This window comes from Symsagittifera roscoffensis, chromosome 2, assembly GCF_963678635.1.
Source record: "Symsagittifera roscoffensis chromosome 2, txSymRosc1.1, whole genome shotgun sequence".
Classification (NCBI taxonomy): domain Eukaryota; kingdom Metazoa; phylum Xenacoelomorpha; order Acoela; family Convolutidae; genus Symsagittifera; species Symsagittifera roscoffensis.
Window position 1 is genome coordinate 85,536,976 of NC_087063.1, and position 15,993 is coordinate 85,552,968.

The window sequence follows — 15,993 nt, forward strand, 5'->3', positions numbered from 1 at the left end:
TACAAACTCATAAGAAATCATCCCCCCAGACAAGCTGTGATCCGGCCCTCACGTTTGTTGTTGTTAGACATATTGTTAATACAGGCATTTATATCAAGAAAGGTTGTTACGATCAAAACTTTGGCACTTTTCTGGTGCCTGTACTGTAGGGTTGTTTGAGTATTTAAGCGCGTTGTGGCTAATTTGCGCTCAATCCGGAAAAAAAGGTCTCGGGATTAGAGCGGACAACTGATCCGGCAAGCAGTGCAAGGAGCAGAAGGAAGCGTCTCAAGGACAACAACAATCAACTGTTGGATATCGTTAACAAGTTTTGTAGCAATTTTGGTACAGAAAGGAAGATATCAACCTGTGGGGGGTTCCAGTTGCAAGTTTCCGAGTTAAACACCTTATTTCGGAGATTGAACGGACCCGGAGGGGTATAAAATTAATAGCCTTACGAGTTATACTGCTTGTAGTAACACCCCTGTATCATTTTACAGTGAAAGAGACGGTAAACAGACCGGTTTTAGAGTCGAAATAGTGAATTGTTTTTACCCCCACAAATCAGGATTTTTGAGATATCAATAATTTTTGAAACGGAAAAAGCATTAAGTTAGTGAGTTTGTAGTAAATGCACTGTTAGAACTAGTGGAAGCGGTTAATTTCAGTTCAGACGTGGCTGGAAAAAATTGGGCGCCGAAATCCGAAATTTCGTGATTTTTGAAAAAACGAAACGTCAAATAATAAGCAAAATTTTCAAAATTTTTGGGTTAGGGCGATAGAAATTGTTTTTTGGACAACATAAACTAGTGAATTGACAGTTCTTAAAATCCGTTTGCCAACATACTTCCTGGCCCCAGTGAAATCGAACTTGTTTGATTTAGTGGGTTAATCAATCCGGAGGGGTCCAAATAGCATAGTTGTTGGCAAATTTTTTCAACTGGAATGTTTTAGATTGGGTTTTTTGCATTAAGGCCTTCTGAGCTCCGATCAATAAATTTTAGGTCAGGAAGATTAGAAGTGTGGAAAAAGCTAGGCGGAACCTATAAGTTTGAAAAGTTTTGCTTCATAACTTTGGAACAACTGGACCAATCCGGACCGGTCCAGTTCTGGACCCTTCTGGACCTCTGGAACAACTGGACCGATCAAGAAGAAGAAATTGAAAACGGGGAAGTCGATGTTTTTGGGTCTCAGGTGAACCTCAATAATTCGACCCATGAAAACGAGGTATCTACAAACATGGATCATTGCTATTCGGATTGGTTTGGTGCGGTCAGAGCCATAAACAATACTGTTGATAGAAAACAGCGTTCAAGAGAACTCATGACAACGAACAACTCGGACGTGCGATCCTGAAGGACCAGAATCACAGGGTCAGGGACCACACCAGTGGAACTAGAGGCGGAATATGTAGAGACATTGAGACATAGAGGTGAAACTCAAGTTTCGACCAGCACTAAATTGCCTGAAACCAATCGGCAGACACCACCTAATGACTCCATTGGTGGTACTAATGGGGTATCAATGGGAGAAGCTTTGACAAAGATTGTGAATAGCATGGGTGAACAGAGAGAACAGATGTCAAAAAGAATGAGTGAGCTAGAAATAGCAGTTCATGTTGAGAGAAAAAACCTGCGGGAAGAAATTAACCGCAACAGACAGGAAGTCAGTAGTAGCGAAAAACGCTTAAAAGAAAGGACGGATTATACCTGGCCATGAACTTGTGGCGACTGACGAGGGAGGCTGCGGAACGAGAGAGAAGATTGAGAGGTGATCTGGAACAACAACGAAGCAAGAGCAGACTCTTGGGACTCTCGACACAAGAATATACGCAAGGACGGAAAGACACACTCAGGCTATCATGGACAGGCTTGATGGTCTCCTGGAAGACAGAACTGGTTCTAGGAATAGAGGAACACACTCGGGAGAGGCAAGCAGAGAGCCGATGGTGAACTTCAACGAGACTCCAAACAGAGGAAGGACCTATTGATTAACAAGAGGAAGGGGTAACTCAACCAGCAATGCCACCGGAAATACTAGGCCGAGGGGTCCAACGAATACCAGAGGAGGTCCTACTGGCAGCAGGCCGATCTCGAGCAAACAACCTATGCAAGACGAGAATGCGACTGGGAGAGGTGATTTCACAAGCTGGAACCACTCGAATGCTGCGTGAAGGTCAGAAACGAAGGCAACGTGAAGACGAAAGTCTATACAAGTTTCTTGATGACTACATTTGCTTAGAAGGCGTAGTCAACCGTACGAGTCAAATAGCAGAATGAACTTGGCGAAAGCCTCAAAATTCATAGATGGCGTTAAGAACGATGAATTTAGGTCAGTGTTAGCAAGGCATTATACACCTCTTTCAACGAATGCGCCAACACCAGAGGAACTGCGACTGAAATCCAAGGGCTATCTGTTGCTGACGCCTCCTCTAAGATTAGGTTACAACAAAAACATTAGGGCAATTTTAACTATATACCTGCTAACCAGGGTAACAACTGGTACAAACCTAGGGCCGACGTGGGCAAGAGACGTTCTTGTGCAAATTCCAGTTCGACAGACCATCATGTATCAGCATGCCCAACCTACAAGCAGGCATGAAGGCAATCGCTTGTAGTCTCGAAGACGAAGACGTGTCGGAAATCGATCATGAAGATTTCATGAGAGGATTAATTGCAAAATTTGGTCTCAGGCGTTTCTTTTGTAATTTGGAGGGTCATTTTAAATGAGATTGTCCAAAATTTTTGGATGCTGTGGGTGGCAGACATCAAGCAGCTAAGGCATGAAAAATTTTTATTGGGTGTCAAAGCCAGCAAGACACGCCTAATGAGCGAGGCAGAAGCCCGGAGGCAAGAAAAACCGCAAGAGCTGGCTATGAAGAAAGTTCAAGCCGTGCTAGAAGAAACGAGTGAACCAGAGCCTGGAACCGCAGCTAACGAGTCTAAGATAGACTATAAAGCAGCGTCAAGAGATGCCCTCAATAGAGTCCAACAGGAAATGGCAACGAGGGAGATAGAACAAAAAAGTGAAGCTCGAACTCAAAAACGAGAGAACCCAAGAGCAGCTCAACTCCTTTGAAGCATTTGAGGTAGAAGAAATGAAGGCACCGAGTAGTTTGAGCATGAAGCTGAATGCGATCTCCGGACAAACATTCGGGATGTTGCCACAAGTGAACAAGATACAGTCAATAATCTCAGTGGCGGGCCATCAGGTGATCAGTAACCTCAATGAACCTTCGGAGTTTGCCATGATGCATCTGGAAATATATGCGGATTATCTGAGACAGGCAGAGCCGCGCACCGAATTGAGAGCTGTGCGAGCCTTCTCGCCAACAGGTGGCACTCGAAAAAAAAAAATTCACGGTCGTACGGAAGTCTACGGACCATATCAGGTGATGTTAAACGTCGATGGGATTTGTGTTTACACCAAAACCTACGTAGCAACGGACAATGACAAAATACGACAGATATTTTTGGGTCAGAAAGAATTGAAGGTCTGTAGAATTGGTCAAGACGCCAAGATGGCACAAGATGCGGTACACGTTCAGTAGGAAGCAGTTGTGACTGCACATCTGCCAGACACCGATGGAAAAAGATCGGAGTAACAGTCTTCCAGACACAGGAGCAATGGTCAGTGTAATGTCAATAAAGACATGGGAATGAATGTACTTCACCAAAGAGGGCCTTATAACGAAGAATTCAGGATTGGCAGCTGCTAACCGCGGAATTATCTCCGTGGCTGGGAGAAATCCAATAATAGTCCTCCACATGGAATGACTGAACCATTGGATGAGTTTCCTCGTGGTGGAGAACCTAGAAGATGTCAGGAGTGCGACGATGTCAGTAGTGCAATTTTTTGGGCCGCGACTTTGTCAGAAATTTCGACGCGTGATGATCGACCTTGATAATGGACTGATAAGGATTAGGAATCCAGCCAGGAAGTATGCTAAGCGACTAGTAAACAGAATTATAACGGACGAGAAAAAACACCATTTCATTAGACAGAAAAGTAAAATTACCCAGATAGGCAGTAGTAGCGACGTTGCGACTTTTAGGTATGAGAAATTTAAAGTCATCGAGTGATAGTAAACAGGTTTGCTTGGTAGCTAACCCAAACAGTCAAAGTTCAGTGGTTTCGGGCCGGAGCTTTCCCGTCACACGAAACGGGCTGTGTGTGAGTGTATTGTTGAATACACTGGACACAACGGTTTCAATCCAGCGTGGAACGAGACTTGGCGACGTTTTGCCAATAAGGACAAACTATGAAGAAACGCCAAACCCGAAAAAGCATCAAGAAGAAGACTGTCCAACTCATGCAAATAAATATTTGCTTTTAAAAAAGATTATTGAATTGAAATCAGTAAATAAAAATTTTTCAATGAGATCTGAAACGGATGGCAGCTTGTCGAGCTGCTCGAATTTTCCGGAATGCCCCTCGTGTCATATGAATTAGAGTCTGACAAATCAGTTTTGCCAGAAATAGAGCGTTAAAGAAGTAAGATAGGTGAAGGAGAGTTTGAGTAGCTAAGGGCAGTTTCAAATCGGAACGCTGACGTTTTTCAAAACATAAGGCGGGTTTTGGTTGTTGTAATTTCGTCGAGCACGAAATCGAACTAGAAGAAGGCGCCGTTCCCCAGAGGGAGGGCCCAAGGCGCGTGTCACCTCAATATTTGGAGGTGTGCCGAGCTGAAAGAGAAATGATGCTCGAATACGACATGATCGAGCCCTCACAGTAAACTTGGGCTTGCGGGGTTGTCATGGCTAAAAAGAAAGGAGAACAGCTAATATTCTGTTGCGATTTTCGCTACCTGAATGCGGTGAACATAAATGACGCCTACTCAACACCACGTATAGACGAGAGCCTCTCGAAACTTGGCGATGCCAAGTTTTTCACTACGCTGGACCTGGGTTCTGCTTTCTGGAAGGCTCCTCTGCGGAAGAAGAACAGAGAAAAGACTGGATTTGCAAGTACCAGTGGAAAAAAATGCCAAGGCGACCTTTCAAAGACTGATGGCTCAGGCTTTGACCAGCTAAACCAAGAAGTATGGGAATCTCGTGATGTTCTACGTGGATGACGTAGTAATAGCGACACCCACCTTGGCAGATCACATTGAGAGACTTGGTGAAGTCTTCGACTGCATGAAAAGAGCTGGCTTGAAATGCAAACCGTCGAAATGTGAGATTCTTAGGGGCACAATAAAGTACTTGGGAAGAACGGACAGCAGGCATGGCGTGACGCCGGATCCGGATGCGGTAGAGGCTGTGTTAGGATGAAAAGCTTCAACGACAGACACGCAGCTTATGAGATTTCTAGGATTTGCCAATTTCTACCGTCAGTTCATAAAAGGATAAGCAGACAAGGTGTACCCGATGATACTACTGATGCGCAATAAAAGGAAGAAGCTCAAATGGAATGAAAGAGCTCATGAAGCCTTCGAGAACATAAAACGGGAGCTGTGCGAAGCGCCAGTGCTAGGCATGCCCACAGAGAAAAGCATGTATGTTCTCGATACTGATGCTTCGGTGGTAGCTATTTCTGGAATACTGCATCAGAAGCAAGAATGGAATGGAAGAACAGTTGTCCGTCCCATTGCATATGGCAGTAAGGTGATGAGCGACATTGAAATGAAATATGGTGCCCCAAAAGCAGAATTGTTTGCAGTAACTGAAAATGCGCTAAAAAGAAGAACGACTTTGGCTAGTAGAAAACAACGATTCTCGGCAGTGAACAAAAATGAAAACTATATTAAGGTTACAATCGCGACCATCCGAATTGAAACGATTGTAAAAATTTTACATCTAAATATTTTGAGAATGAATTAAAATTGTAAATTCAAACAAACGTTTTCGCACATTTTGTGCATCTTCACGTTTTAAAAATTCTAAACTATCTGTGCAAAATGATCAAAGTTCATAAAAAGTGTCACACACATCATTACTTCAAAATTTTAAAAATTCGACCAATCAAAACATTACAAATATCACTGAAATTATGTAACAACTATTATGTAACATTTTAAAACATTTTGTCACAAATTTCTGAGAGTTTTCTTCATTTTTATTTTCACATTTTCGTTTTGTGGCTAATTTTTATGCTAACATGTAAGTTGATTCAAAATTTTGTTGTTTTAGCTAGAATTTTTTGATTCTCGAACTATAGCCTTAGTGTCAGCTCCCTACTTCTAAACTCGTCGCGCGTGTTAATTGCCGGTCTCTTTTTCCTAATGTGCAGCGCCTCTAATGTAAGTTACTTGATGCTGCTGGACGCCTGATCGATTATTTTCCAATTAAACTCAGACTTACCACGCTCACTACCACACTGCCTTATATGCTGTCCAACTGGGGTATCCTCTTTTCGCTGTTCCTCAATCCTTGTGGTGAGATGTCGGACCGTCTGGCCAACATAGATGGATTTGCACCCACAACATTCAAGTCTGTACACCACTTTTGATTTCAGTTCACTGGAAAAGGAGCATTTTAGAGAGGGCATACAAGTTTTCAATTTCCTCGTCGTGAATATTATCAGCGCATTGGTGATCTCGCGCACTTTTTTTTTGCTAATGTCTGACTGTGATTCCCCCTAAATTGGACCATCAAGATGGGTGGTGAATCACTGCTATAATCACAGGGCTACTTTTTCTCAGCCATGTTCTTTTTGTTTTTGCCCTCGCTGATGATCTTTTCGAGGGCATGGGAAAACCCGCGACGACCAACTTTCCGGATATTGGTTATCCAACCACTGCTCACGGTTGATTTTCATGGCTTTATCATATTCTTCCCATGTTGACGTACTGCGGAGAACCCGGTGAACAGTTCCTTCAATCACACTTCTCTTGTACTGAAGGGGGCGCAGCTTCTAAAATTGAGAATGGTACCTGTATCTGTTGGTTTTTGATACCACCCACAGCTAATTTTCCTGCTTTTGTCAATACTAATTTTTAAATCCAAAAATGCCAAAGTTCCGTTTGTGTTTGGTGTCTCTATTGTGAACTGTAAATTTGGATGTAGTAAGTTTGCAGCCCAGAGCACTTTTTCAGGATCACCCTTCACTGTTCTCACTATATCATCAACGTAACGGAGAAACAATTTAGATTGTTGCCCTGACTTATTTTTCTCCCTTATTGCGATGCATTTTCTGCAGTACCAGACGGTTTCACTTATATTTCGATACTCATCATCTGATATATCACCGCATTTTACGTGATACCAGTTCAAACAGCATTCACATTCTACACCTTTTAACCTGTACGTGACTTTCTTATTGCACTCGGGACATATTCCGTGAAGATTTTTCTCGGGCAAAAACATTTCGGGAATATCCCTTGATAGTGCAGTTTCGTACTGCTTCAGCCAAAGATTTGCTAAAATAACGGCAGGAGATGCCCCATTGCCAAACCATCTTTCTGAACGTACCATGTTTCATTGCACTTGAATTGGACTTGACTAACTGCCATGTTCAACAGTCTTTTCATGGTTTTCCTAGCAATTGATGTTGGTTCATCTTGCTCATACAGTTGTCTCAGAGCTATGTCTATCGCTTTTTTCAGTGGAACATTTGTGTACAAACTCTTCACATCTAGAGATATCAAGTTTTCATTGGGCTCAAGATTAGTGCTCTCTAAGATTTCTCTCGCATCTAGTGAGTTGGTTTCGATGTTTGCGCCCTCATTTTTCTCGAAAAATTTAGCAAGAACTTTGTTCAAGTTATAATAAGAGCTACCAGGCAAGGAGAGGACCGGTCTTAATGGGGTATTCAGTTTATGCACTTTCGCCAACCCATAAAGCCTGGCGGGCTGCCCCCCAGTGGACCTCATCCTTGTGTAGAGACTCTCACTTATTTCATCTTTTTTCCTCATAGCCAACAACTCCTTATTGATGTCTCTTTCTATCTTCAAAACAATCGCATCACTTGTTCCTTTACTTTTGCTGAATGTATTTGAATCTAATGTATCCGACAACATGTTCTCGTAGGTGTCCTTTCTCATTACACAAAAACCCACGCCTTTGTCATACGGTACCGCAACTAATCCATTACTCTTCGGATACTTTCGGGCCTTCTCAACGCCTTTGTCAGATGGTGTTTGCTTCACCCTCTTAACATAGGCTTTTGCCACAGCTTCGATCTCACAAAGGGCCTCCCCGGGGACTTTACGATTTTTGAGATCAGATAGAAAGAGGTCAATGTCGGCGAGAAAGTGTGTCTCATTAAATTTATCCCTGACGGGATGCTTTGGCCCTAATGCCAACACTTGTTGTACCCAATTTGGTAATTCAACATCATCAAGAGCTCTTACCGAACCCTCACCTTGCTTCCCTAGAGGTCGGTCTTGCCTTTCTGATAGTTTCATTAGCTTCTTCTGATGGGTCTCTTTGACTGTTGCTGTTTGTCTTTGTCCCCTAAGACTTAAATATTTAATTACCGAAGGCCAAAACTTCTCATCTACACCCCTCTGTACTGCGCCTTTTGCCCTTTCTAGTTTGACTTCAACGTTTTTCTCATCTGTCCTTGCCTTGTTTATCTCCGTTCTTAGAAGTTTTGACTGAAAACTGTGTACCGCTTGGTTCGAAAACACCCCGTTTTCCGGTACCCTGAACCTCAAAAAATCAGGTATAATGTCGTTTTCTAGACAAACTCTCGAAAATTTAACACGTTGGTGACAGTTGATAAATTTAATATATATGGACGCATAATCACCGACTAATTTCCAAATGAGTTTGTTTTTCAATGTCCAAATCAAGAATGGAGGTGGGAGTACAACTGTGCTCATTGGTTTGCAGGCCATGAGGAATAAACCTCACGTGACACAAAGCAACTAAAATAACACAAGTTTAACTCACCCTCTCCGTTGAAGCCTCCTCTTCAGTCCGACCAACAGTTGCTTCGCCTATGTTCATCAGTCTTCTTTTCTCCACCCTCCTTCTCGATTGAGATTTCTTTTTCGTGTTTGAACGAAGCTTGGACAAGACAGCTGTCAGGTTGTCTTGGTGTTCGAACACAATCCTCAAAGAATTTAGCTCCAGCTGGACGTCCTGGTGCAGTGCCTGATATTCGTTGACCAGCTCCGTTCTTCTCAGACTCTTTGAAATGAGACACTTTGTAATAGGAATGACAAGAATACCCGAGCTGATCAGCTGGTTCCTGATATCCGGTGTACCGTTTCTCTGACAGTATACAATTGCGCTGATATTTGTCAGTGTCTTCAGGATTTCTGTCAATTCCTCTGCAGTGCAAGCTCTGAAATTGTTTGTGCGGTGGCTGTTGATAGAATTATTGATGATGTCGTGCCACACCACCACTTGACGTTTTTCTGCTAGAGGTGCCTGCAGAGTAGGCTTGCGAGGTTCTTCTGTGGGTTCGTGGTGTTCGGGTTTAAAGAAAGTCCCGGAATAGCCAAAAATTTGGGTAGAAATTGTTCTTTTTCCGAGTTGCTAAGTTGTTCCAGGCTGTGGTAGAGTGAGCTAGCTGCTACAATGTAGACCATTTCAATTCTAACATGGTAAAAATAAAAAAAGATTTTTCAACTAAAAAGATTTCTCCACTAAAACAAGGGAAAAATAAATTTAAAATTACGTCTCCTTGTAGGAGAGACTGTAATTGAGAATTGGCTCAACGCCGTAGGGTTTCAAAAATTGGCTCAACGCCGTCCAGCAGCATCAAGTTACTTATATTAGAGGCGCTGCACATTAATAAAGAGAGACCGGCAATTAACACGCACGACGAGTTTACAAGTAGGGAGCTGACACTAAGGCAATAGATCCAGAATCGAAAAATTCTAGCTAAAACAACAAAATTTTGAAACAACTTACATGTTAGCATATAAATTAGCCACAAAACGAAAATGTGAAAATAAAAATGAAGAAAACTCTCGGAAATTTGTGACAAAATGTTTTAAAATGTTACATAATAGTTGTTACATAATTTCAGTGACATTTGTAAAGTTTTGATTGGTTGAATTTTTAAAATTTTGAAGTAATGATGTGTGTGACACTTTTTATGATCTTTGATCATTTTGTACAGATAGTTTAGAATTTTTAAAACCTGAAGATGCACAAAATGTGCTAAAACGTTTGTTTGAATTTACAATTTTAACGCATTCTTGAAACGATTGTATAGCTACAATTGTTACGGAGGAGTTCCCGAGAATTCGTAGTGTATTGGAAAAGTTTTGCTACCCTTCCTGGACTACAACAAGACCGCTCTTCGACCTGATTCGACAATCCGGAGAGATCTTGGGAACTGAAACTTGTTTCTAGATAATTTTTAGCGTTCAGTTATGTCTTGAGTTGAATATAAATGGCATCTAATTCTGTTTTCAGAATATGAGAAGCTAGAAGTTGAGGGAAAAGGTTGATCCATCTCCGATGGATATGATGATTTTTATCTACTGAACAAAGACAAAAGTATTATGATGATAAATAGTAGCACTGTTTTTAGGAGTGACCTCGTGGTCTAGGGATACTGAGACCCAACCATGAGCTCACTTTTTTTGCATTTTACTAAGTTAATAGGAGCGATCTGGCAGATAGCCGACATTGTCGACCCGATGTTAATGGACCACTCATAGAACTGGCTTTGGTAGAGATGGATAAAAGCATGTGAAGCTGTGTTTAGACGCTAGCCAGTCGTTTTATAACCTAGCTTAATTTTCCGTCGGTATGTTCTTCCGAGCGATTGTTGCAAATTTACAGGCCAGTATTAAATTAACTTTTCTGAAAATCAAGTACAGTTGCGTATTTGAACTCTGTTTCAATTGGCAAATAGAGTGTTCATTCAATATTTTGATATATTTTGAATATACACCGCGAAATTTGAGAGGTGTGCCTCAAACTTTTTTTTCAGATTTTTGTGTTGGAAGACAATCATGAGCGTAAAAGTTTGCCTCAGAGTGCGCCCTTCGAAGTAAGATAATTTAATTTCCAACAACATTTTTCCACTACATGATTTATGAAAACTTCGGCTCCTTTAAATTTTTCTCATTGGATTTTTTGCTACAGTTAAAGTGAACGAGTTTCACGTTCTTAAATTGAACATGTGAATATGACTGAATGAAAACTTTGAACAATGCAAACTGTTTGCTTACAATTTTTAGATAACTACAATTAAGCTAATGGTTTTATTTGTTTCCTATTAAAACCGATTAATGAGCTAGATTTCTGTCGAAATTTAAAGTAGTTTTTTTTTAGTTTTAACCGAAACTCCTACTGATTTATTGTTACAGGAAACCTTTATTTTATTGTCTCCGTTGAATACCCATTGCTGTTTTCCGTGGTTTAAAGCTGCATCTGAATTTTTTTACTATCATATGTGAGTATTTTAAATTTTAATTGTATTTCAGCTCTGACGAGAATTGTGATAAAAATTTTGACATATTCGAATCGACTGTCAAAGAGAAAAGGACGAATGCTGAGTATTCTTTTGGTTAGTTACTTTAACCTTGTCAAGGGTTGTCAATTGTATTTTTTAAGTTTATTTCCACAAATTTTAAGCCACTTACTTGCGAAACGCCAACAGATTTGAATAAATATATATATGGAAAAGATTTCAATCTTGAATATCATCATCAGTTTTCCTAAAAACAGAAAAACATCAAGTACGTCCGCAAAATGAAATCTATTCAGCTGCTTTGAAAGAAAAAGCACCTATCAGTGGATAGAGAAATGATACTTCCTGGTTCCGAAAACCTATGGATACGGGTCTGATCCTCCAATTCAGATCCTTTAGTAGTAGTAGTAGTAGTAGTTGAGGCTTTAGGGCTCATTGGCCCAGGGGTGTCAACCCTTCAGTTTTCAGCTGGCATGAGTTTTTGGTAGGGGTTACACGATCCACAGGAACACAGTACACGCCAGGTGCATGTGTCTAGCTGATTGTAACTGTTTTCAAAGTAGTTGAAGTAACTTTCTGTCAGTTATTTTTTCGTCGGGTTGTCGCGAAACTGTTTGTGGAGTATATTGAAAAGTTTCGGGGCTCTCGTCCAGAAATTTTCGTCTGTTTTGCTGATGCGGTTTTTGTTGAGCTCGAATTCGCTGCATTGTCTCGTGGTGCTTTCTCTCAGTGATATTAGAATTGAATTTTCACTGACGCTGTATTTACCGTCCATGACCGATTGAAGAAACAGTATATCATGGAGTTCGATGTACATTGAGAGTGGTAAGATCTTCAGGGTACGTAGTCTCTCTTTGTATCCGATGGAGTAGTTAAGTATCCATGTAGTAGCTTTTTGTTGAACTCTTTCGATTTCCCGCATTTCGGTTTTTGATGGGTACCATACCTGCGATGCATAGGAAATGACAGGGACGACGTAACCTACATAGGCGTTCAATTTTGTTTCGAGATTTGCATAGCATGAGATGTTACGTTTGAGGTTGAAGAAGGCTCGCCATGCTTTACCGGTCCTACGTTTAATGTTTTCGTTCCACGAGATGTTTTTTGTCATTATCACTCCTAGGTCTTTCTGGGAGTTGACAGTGCCTAGTTTCACGCCTTTTGAACTCACAGGCTCTGTATTTCCTTTTATGCGTAGTGCCTTACTTTTTCCCATATTTAGTACCATTTGGTTTTTGAGACTCCACTTTTCAATTTCCGTTCCGAGGACAATTGCTTCTTCGTAGTTCTTTGCAATTACTTTAAAGTCGTCGGCGTAGCCAAAAGAAGTGCTCGGTTTGACTGATTCTGGAAGATCGTTAACGTATATCAGGAACATGAGCGGACCTAGTATTGAACCCTGTGGTACTCCACTTGTTACTGGCGTGACTGGAGATTTGCTTCTATCAATTTTAACACATTGTTTTCGTGCTGTTAGGTAGCTGGCTAGTAGTTCAAGGATTATCCGCCAATTCCCATTTCTGCAATTTTGGATATCAGTGGTTGATGTGGGACCTTGTCAAAGGCTTTACTGAAGTCTACGTATAGGACCCATAGTTCAGCGTTTTCTTTGATGTCGTTTTCCAGATAAATTTCGTTCAGAAACAACAGAAGTTGTATGATCGCTGATCTGTTTTTTCTGAAACCGAACTGTGCTGGGTGTAGTTTAGTTTCGATTGTTGGATATAATCGGTCGAAGAGTATTTTTTCAAATACCTTTGATACATTTGCCAAAAGACTGATGGGTCTGTATTGCGATATGTCTGCCTTGTTGTTTTCTTTAAAGACTGGTGTTATTTCACTGGTTTTCCATCGGCGTGGAAATGATCCTTTATTAATGCAGGTTTGAAAAATGAGCTTTAGAGATTTTGCGAGTGATGTCGCGTGTTTCAGGATAATGTTTCCAATGTTGTCCGGACCGCATGCTTTTTTTGTTTTCAGTGATTGGAGGCATCTGGTTATTTCTTCCTCGGATAGTTTCAGGTGGTTTGTTTCTGATTTTATGTAAGTTTGTTTGCCGGTTAGTTCACCTTGTTTGCTGAAAACTTGGGTGAAAAATTTGTTAAACAGAGAACATTTTTGTTCATTGTTTACTGCTGTTTCAGTTGTGTCCGGTGATTGATTAAGGAACATTTCGTCTGGTAGGGGATGCTTTTTGTGAATCGATTTCAAGTATTTCTGAAGATCAGACATGCGGCGGTTCTTGAATACTTTAGCTTCGAATATGGCTTGATCCATTTTGATTTCTTCGTTCAGGCTTTTTTCAGCTTTTTTGATTTTCAGGAGTAGCGAGAGTGAGTTTGCTTTTGCGTATTTACGCTTCATTGTCGCGACTATCTTCATTTGATGTGAGGTGGATGATCTAATCCAGGGTGGAATTTCTGCCCTGTGTTTGGTGACTCGGGGTATTTTTTTTCTGAGGTATGATGTTCTTGAGCCATTTGTACCACTGTAACAGTAGGACGTCAATGTTGCTGTAGCAGTATGGTGTAAATGGCTGGCTGACGATTTGTTTGTTGAAATCATCCCAGTCGGTTTTCTGGTATGCGCGTTTAATAGCTGGGGTTGTTATTTTGCTCGAAGTTGGTAGGGACAAATAAGTTTTGTATGCGTGATGATCGGAACACTTTTTTCCGTTTGATGAGTATTGTGCTTCTAGTCGATAGCCGAGCTTAGCACAAGAGTCGGGTCAGTGGCAAGGAATACATCGAGGCTCCTGCCTTCGTGGCACGTGATTAGCTGATGTAGATCGTACTTTTCTAGAGTGTCCAGTATGTTGGCTTCGTATTCGTCGTTTGAGTTTAGGCTGTCCCAGTTTGCTTCTGCAAGATTTATATCTCCGGTTAGGATGAGTTGCGATGAGTTGTCACTAAGCGAGTCATGAAGCTGTTCTAAGACGTCTTTTATGTTGTCGGGAGATGCTCTATACGGGCTGTTTTTGGGGGGATTGTAGAAGCAGCAGATTACTATCTGCTTCTGACGAGATTTGATTTCGATGGCAGCACATTCTAGTTCGGTTTTGAGTTCTATTCTGCTATGAGTTAAACCTTTCACTGCAATGAGGACTCCGCCGTGCTTAGTGTTCTGATCCGTATTGGGTCGATCTGTTCTGTGTATTGTGTAGTTTGATAGAAAGAGGGCCTCGTCTGGTACTGCAGTTGTGAGCCATGTTTCAGTTAGACAGATGATGTCGTAGTCGTTTGTAAGAACTGCATTTGCCAATGTCATGCGTCTACTAATGTCTAGCAGGCTCCTGACATTGAAATTTAGAATACTGAGCGAACTTTTAGTATGTAGTCATTGTTCTGGTTCTGGCGGAACATTTTCCCAGTTGTCTAGATTCTTGTCGTCAGTTTCGTTTGTGTTTTGTTGAAGCTTGAGGTTTCTGATTCGTAGACGTTTTTTGTCGTATTCGTTTTCGATCATCTTTCGGCGTAGTTTCAAAGCATCGTTTTCAATTTTTTGGTCTTCAGGGGATAGTTCCTTGCTCATATATACCTGTTTAGAGTAAGTTTTTAATTTGTATAGCGACAGCAGTATCAGCCGTCGATGGTGTTCGCTGGTTGTTTTGATTATGAGTGTTCTGTCTTTTTTGCCATCGTAGTTTCCACATCATTTGTGCCCACATCATTCAAGAAGAGCATTATTGAGGGACTAGTGCTCCGAATTTTCAACTGCACTTGCAACTGGGGAAAGTTTCTACAAAGGCGTGTGTAGATAAAAGTGAATTTTGGGAAAACAATTAGTACACATCGCAGTTATACAAACCGATTATGAGAAAAACAAAAGACAAAATTATAAATGGAAAAATGAACTTTCCATTGAACAACATCGCGGAAAGTCCCACATCAAAACTCATTATAGACGTGCAGTACAGAAGAACTTAAATTGAGTACTTGGCGCAGAAATTAAAACCATGCGTTAACGCCAGCATGATTTGGACCAACAGCAAAATGAAAGGCGCCCTCCTTTCACTGAAGATTCCAAGGCCAGAGTTAGTGCTAAGCCATGTATTTCGAATCACCTGTTCAGGTTGCAAGTCCAGCTTCGTCGTACAAAGAAGTCACCACCATCTGGCCGAACACCTCAAACACTGCGAAACCACCATGGATGAAGCAGAGGTCCTGCTTATTGACAAAACGAATTACGGAACCAAACTTTTAACGGAGTCAATTAAAAAACATGACACTTTTATTTCAACATGATAAGCAAGAACAGGATGCAAGTGTAGGTCATGCAGTTTTAGTCTATTATAATATTTATTTACTGAATAATAATGTAACAATAATAACTTTGCCTTCAATTAAATTTAAATGGTTTTTGCACGATGTTTTTCCATGTGTTGCCATAGAGGGATCTTCACTGAAGATAGATAGAAAATAATTCTCAAACTTAAATTTCAGTCTTATAGGTTAAACTGCTAATGCTAAGGTTTGCATTTGATTTGTGCTTTCAATTTGGTTCCATACTAAAACTGATTTTCTGAAAAAATAATTTTCGATATAATGGCTGCTGAATCTTTCATGGAAATATGTTTTTTATTTCTCTTGTTCTCATCAATTGTGTGGTTTTCGTACTTGACTTTGGTGTATGCTGGTAGTAGATTATGTTTGATTTTCCAAAGATGACAGACTTATTTCCAATTAAGAAACA

The 15,993-nt window shown here is 40.8% G+C and overlaps 1 protein-coding gene across 1 annotated transcript in view; it reads left to right on the top strand.

Annotated features, from left to right (window-relative positions):
* The window catches only part of LOC134840728 (uncharacterized), a 486,809-nt gene that overhangs the window by 362,829 nt on the left and 107,987 nt on the right, over nucleotides 1-15,993 (top strand). Inside the window, exons 2-3 of the mRNA XM_063856739.1 lie at nucleotides 10,817-10,878; nucleotides 11,315-11,397. Coding sequence (XP_063712809.1) covers nucleotides 10,841-10,878; nucleotides 11,315-11,397 — 121 coding nt within the window. The 5' untranslated portion in view covers nucleotides 10,817-10,840. The remainder of the gene's footprint in view (nucleotides 1-10,816; nucleotides 10,879-11,314; nucleotides 11,398-15,993) is intronic.